Genomic DNA, 6,000 nt, shown 5'->3' with positions numbered 1-6,000 from the left:
TACTACTTCATCTCTATAAACCATCCACCAGTTATAAAATTTGGGCTGACGCTGCATCAGTACTGATGCATAATACACAGAAGTGGGCTTGATTGTGGCTATTTTGCTAAGCAAAACTCTCTTCTTCCCTCTGTCTAACTCAAACCAGACTGATCCGAACAGGGTGAAGAAAACCAAAAATATTTCCGCCATTCCATATCCGATATGCTTTTGTGTCAGGTGGACAAAAGAGACAAACACAAACTATTGAAAGTATTTATTTCTTCTTAAAACATCAAATATTTCTGTAAAACATGGTATTATTACATACTAAATAACAGTGGAAAACAATAAAACTTTTTATTTTTGCAACAATTTGCTCTAAAATTGCCTAAAACCCAACCAAATTCAAAACCTGAGAACTCAGGGAGAGACGGGTCCTAAGCAAAGTTTTCCAATTCCAAAATGATGACATGAAGAAATAAGGGTACATCATAGATTTCCTGTGCCCTCCTATGAATTTTCAAAATTCAGGTGGTGTTTGGTGTTTTTCACGTGTTAATGTTTAACAGTAAGAATGGCAGAACAACTGCAGTGGGGGAAATGGTTGGGTAAATATGGTAAAATATAAAATAAAACAACCCATGTGGTAGTAGTACATAAAATCTTTCGAGGGGCTGTGCACAACTCAGACAACTCCTTGTCAACTCTGGCACCGTTACAGGTCTCGAGTGACATTAAGTCATGTGAGAGTCCTGCAGCCAATCAGAGGCTGCTTCACTCTCACTTCCTTAAGAAGAAACGGCCATCTGTGGGAAATGACAGTGAAGCAGCCCATTAGCGACTGCAGATTGGCTGCAGGACTCACTTGGCAATGTCACACAAGCCAGGCATCGCTGGAATGACGCCAGCACCTAAGGACAATACAGTGTATTTATTTGAGGGAATATTGTAATTGAGAAGGGGTTGTCAGAGTTGTGGACACCATTAAGTAAAATTTCCTGACTCATTTGAGAGATGGCCACAGAAAGAAGATTTTATAGCAGTAGCCAATAATTGTGCAACTTTGGCCGGAACTTTGGAAGTGCCGCCACATTTAGTGTCACTAATGGATTTGCTTTTCAGCAACTCATGCTGCAATTATTGTTACTAGAATGGACCACTGCAATAATAGGAAACAATTGTAAGCCTCGGGTAGCTGCTCCAACCTAAGATTTCTCACTATTATAGCCATTATTAGGTTTTGGATAAAAACTCTTTTACAGTAATAAATGCAAATATAGAAACATTAACATCAAGGAATTAAAACAAGACCTGTAACATTTATCTATGTCTCCAGTGTTTGATTTGGCATGACATAAAAACAAGAAAACCTGTCACCCCCAAAATGCATATTGAAGGGGTGTTCACTACTCTGCAATAGTGGTCAAATCTCTGTAAAACTGATACGGAAGGCTTTTTCTAAATACCTTGTTCAGCCAATTCTGCCTCTGAGCGGTGCTATTGTGCTCCACTTATTCCCATGAAGTGACCCTCGGGGCTCCGTGACCTCTGAGATCCGGTGATGTCACGTCAACTTCCAGTTGACCCAACATCACCGAGGTGGGCCGAAGTCTCCCTGAGTAACTGGGCTGTGTGTGTAGTTTCACTGCTCGTGACAGCCCAGCATTACTCTCGATTGTGGCGCTCTACAGCGAACACACTGGGCTGTGACGAGTGGTGAAACTCCGCTCACAGCCCTGAAACTCAGGAAGACCAGGCCCGGGCTTGGTGACCTTGGGTCAACTGGAAGTTGACATAACATCACCAGATCACGGAGCTCGGGGGTGGGGGTCACTTCATGGGGATGAGAGGACCACAATAGCGCCACTCAGAGGCAGAATTGGATGAACAAGGTATTTAGAATTTAGAAAAAGCCTTTTCTATCAGTTTTAAAGGGATGTGGCCACTATTAAAGAGTAGTGAACCACCCATTTAAACCCTTACATGGAGACCTGGCCAATATAAAGATCATACCAACAGTATACATTTTAGTATTTTGTGACTGAGAAATGGACTTTAATTTTACAGACAAGAGCCAGGAATGAGGGTACACCTGCATTCACACTGTGTGCGTGCCACTGGGTTCTTTCAGTGTCAGTGTGCCGAGGAAAGTTCAGGCAAGCGACAGCTGTCAATCAGAATATACGCTCATAATGCAAATTGAAGGGCAGTAAGTTCAGAGCCCTTAGTCACACAAAGGATGAAACGAAGCTCCCTCATTTCCATGTCACATAGAAAACATGCAAATGTATACTGCTTGTATGATGATTTCTACAGAGGGTCCACTACATAACTACTTATGTACTTTAATATGCATCTTGTGACTAAAAGACTCCCTGTAAGTTAGGATATTGATACGGTATCACAGGAATATTCCACAAACACAACATGTAAAACCAGTGAACAAGCTTTTTTTCTTTCCAGTTGCATAGAGATGACTTAGCGGAGACTCCTTTAGTTGTTGTCTTTTTGGCAAATCCGTTTCCTGCACACGTTTTATGTAAAGAAATAAAATGACAAGTTAGCAACATAAGAGAGAAATGAGAAAACCAAGACCAAGATAAACCTGTTACAAATATGAGTGTGTGCAGCAGATTTCTAAGAGAATAATCTTCAGGAATGAGTTACATTCTCCAAATCAAGGACCTGGACTAACAGTATCGTAGAGATCTACGTGCCAATAGCGCAAGTTGGTAGAATTGCAATCAGTGTGGGATTTGTGAGCATAAAGCCCGCTTTACACGCTACAATATATCTTACGATGTGTCGGCGGGGTCACGTCGTGACGCACATCCGGCATCGTAAGATACATTGTAGTGTGTGACAGGTACGTGCGATTGAACGTTAAAACGTTCATCGCATACACGTCGTTGAATCCTGACGAATTGCACGTCGGGTTGTTCAATGTTCCCAAGGCAGCACACATCGCAGTGTGTGACACCCTGGGAACATTGAACAGATCTTACCTGCGTCCTGCGGCTCCAGGCCGGTAATGCGGAAGGAAAGAGGTGGGCGGGATGTTTACGTCCCGCTCATCTCCGCCCCTCCGCTTCTATTGGCCGGCTGCTGCGTGACGTCGAACGTCCCTCCCACTCCAGGAAGTGGACGGTCGCCGCCCACATCGAGGTCGTATGGACGGGTAAGTACGTGTGACGGGGGTTAATCGTTTGTGCGGCACATTCAACAAATTGAACGTGCCGCACATACGATGGGGGCGGTTACGATCGCATACGATATTGTATGCAAAATCGTAACATGTAAAGCAGGCTTTATACACAGTGTGAATGAGGCCTAACATAATGGGCTCTGCTCCCACACACGGACTATTGTTCTATGAATTGTAATGTATTTCATCTATAATAATGGTGCAATACACAAATAGCGGTGGTACTCTTAGCAATAAAATCATGTCACTGGGTTTAATTTTCCAGAGCAGCTTAGAATATGAAGGGATTAAATTGATTTCTGAAAGAAACACATCCAGTTTATGTCAGCAAACGTGAATAGGCCCCAAATAAAGAGACATGTATTTATCTACTACATACAAGATCAATTTAAGAGCTTTTCTCCAATAAAAACTATTGAAGCACTTTTTCCACATCAGGATGCGTCATCTAAACACTCCCCTGCTCCTCGCGGTCAGCAAAACGATTTCTAAAAAGATGAACTATACATATATATCAATACTATACCATGCATGTGTTTTAGGACTTCCAGCATTCCTTCCTGAGTTATAGGACTCTGTAAAAAGAAAAACAGAAAAACCCTACATAAAACACAGCATTTTACTGTTACATCACAATGAACGAGATTTCTAAACTATCGTGCACTTCTGCTTTTTCCTTGCATTTTTCTTTTACCTACACTATGTTATTCTTTCTGAACACGCAATAGGTAAAGACTTTGGTGAATTGGACCCTGTATTTGCAATCTCAAATGTATCGTACCCCATGGAGGAAAAACCCAACCTTGAGCAAAAATGGAAAGCAAACTGCAAACATTTATTATATCTATAAGAGTTAACTATTAACCCAATTTTATTATAACAATTTTATTGTTCTCAATAACAAGAAAATATATATAGAGATTTTTTTTTTTTTTAAACCAAAAATAAACTTTTATTCTTATCTTTTAAGCATTAAGATGATTTTTTTCATGCCTAAAAGATTCAAAGTTTACTTACTCTGTGACCCTGGGCTGTGATGGAACATATGACCTGAGGCAACAACCTGAAAATAAAAATGTTTTAAAGAGGTTATCCAAATTAAAAACAGCAGCAAATACTGTAAGAGAAAAATAAATCTAACAGAATAAAATGATGAAATATGGCTTCTAAAGTACCGTATTTTTCAAATTACAAGACACACTTTTCCTCCCATAAATTTGGGAGGAAAAGGAGGGGTGCCGGTTATAACCCAAATGCACCTTATCGGGAGGTAGTGGAGAGGGATCCTGCGGGGTGCTGTGCTGGGTGCGCTGCTGCCACCGGTAAGGCAGGAGCATCCTGAAAATGTCAAAGGTGTGGGCTTCAAATAATGGTGCCCGGAGGCGGCTGTGCACGCAGGCTCGCTCTACGCTCAAGATCTCATCTGCGCAAGCGCCATTTCTGGACCAGCGGACTTAAGGAAAATGGTGCCTGGAGGTGTCGCGTGCACAGATGAGATCTCGGCTTGTCATTGAGAAGATAGCTCAATCTGCGCACGCGCCGACTCTGAGCTTCCTTTGTTTAAAGCTCGCACCACCGACAGTTTCTTGAAGTTACCTCACAGCATCTGGGACACCCGCCAGCCACACCATCCGCAACATTGACCCACCCCACTACTGCCCCTGCCTCCTGTGGCCCCGCTCCACCACCGCTGCCATCCTACTCCCGGTAAGAGACCACCGGATCGTAAGACATACCCCCTTTCTTCTCTAAATTTGGGGTGCGTCTCATACGGTATTTGCCAAACATATTTCAGGAGGGTCAAACAGTGTAGAGGCAACTCCTATGTCAGGAATCGAATGCACATAGTAGGAAATTCTCAGAGATCCACATACTGCATTGAAATGTTCAAGGCACAGAATATGCCGAGTCTAAAAGCTGAATATGCATGGTAATAGGGATGTTGGGGTAAACAGGTATTTAAGATCTATCTAACTTACTTGAAAAAAAAATAATTGGACATTATTTAATCACACTCACAGTATCCTCTAAATTTGGTGCAGAGCGTATTGTCGTCTTAAGACACTTGCTGATCATTTTCATGGCTTCCATCTTATTTTTACACCAAAGTTGGTGTCTTTCACTCCGGACATTACCAGCAGCTCTGTTTTTAAAATTTATATTCCGAGCCCTGTTCATGCGCACAATCATTTGTGGGTAAAGCTCTTCAATGGTTGCATTCCCTGGCCTAGAGAAGCTGGCTTCCGCTACATTGGACCTTCTAGGAGACTTTAATAAGACTTGTTTGTTGTTCATGTTGATAAAATTGTTTGGCACAGCACTATATGGGGTTGATGGAAATCCTTTGCAGTCTGGAAATGGAAACATATCAATGTAGTGAATAACTCAGTGAAATGTTACTTTAATATGCTTCTAAATCAAAAGTTAAACTAAGACAACAAAAAAAACAGCATACACACAATTAAAAGGGAAGCAGTCACCAGATAATTATCTATTTAAAAGGAAAACTGTCAGTAGGATCAGCCCTTCTAAGCTGTCTATATGGGCATGTAGGTCATTGAAAGTTGAATAAAATGATACTTTGATATCTGCGATCCAATTACTTATTCCAGAGAAAACTACGCTTTTCTTATATGTAAATGAGCTGTTCCAGGCTAAGAGCCAGACACAGATCTACATGAGAATCTGTCTCCTGATTTTAGAATGGCCTTTGCTTCACAATCTTATCAAGGCTGTAATTATCCCGGTTGCTTGTGCACCTTTTTCTACCACACTTTTTCCTTCCGCTCAACTTTCTATTAATATGCTTGGAT

At 41.5% G+C, this 6,000-nt stretch overlaps 1 protein-coding gene across 2 annotated transcripts in view; it reads right to left on the bottom strand.

The window, feature by feature from the left end:
- Positions 1 to 265: 265 nt before the first annotated feature.
- Positions 266 to 6,000, bottom strand: part of LOC142289850 (uncharacterized) — a 135,391-nt gene continuing 129,656 nt past the window's right edge. For both annotated transcript variants that reach the window (XM_075333795.1, XM_075333796.1), the window contains 4 exons: positions 5,207 to 5,538; positions 4,205 to 4,250; positions 3,714 to 3,762; positions 266 to 2,506 (listed from right to left, as the gene is read on the bottom strand). In XM_075333795.1, coding sequence (XP_075189910.1) covers positions 2,476 to 2,506; positions 3,714 to 3,762; positions 4,205 to 4,250; positions 5,207 to 5,538 — 458 coding nt within the window. In that variant the 3' untranslated portion in view covers positions 266 to 2,475. The remainder of the gene's footprint in view (positions 2,507 to 3,713; positions 3,763 to 4,204; positions 4,251 to 5,206; positions 5,539 to 6,000) is intronic.

Source organism: Anomaloglossus baeobatrachus, chromosome 2, assembly GCF_048569485.1.
Source record: "Anomaloglossus baeobatrachus isolate aAnoBae1 chromosome 2, aAnoBae1.hap1, whole genome shotgun sequence".
Taxonomy (NCBI): domain Eukaryota; kingdom Metazoa; phylum Chordata; class Amphibia; order Anura; family Aromobatidae; genus Anomaloglossus; species Anomaloglossus baeobatrachus.
The sequence above is the reverse complement of the archived record's forward strand: the minus strand, read 5'-3'. Positions and strand labels throughout refer to the sequence as shown.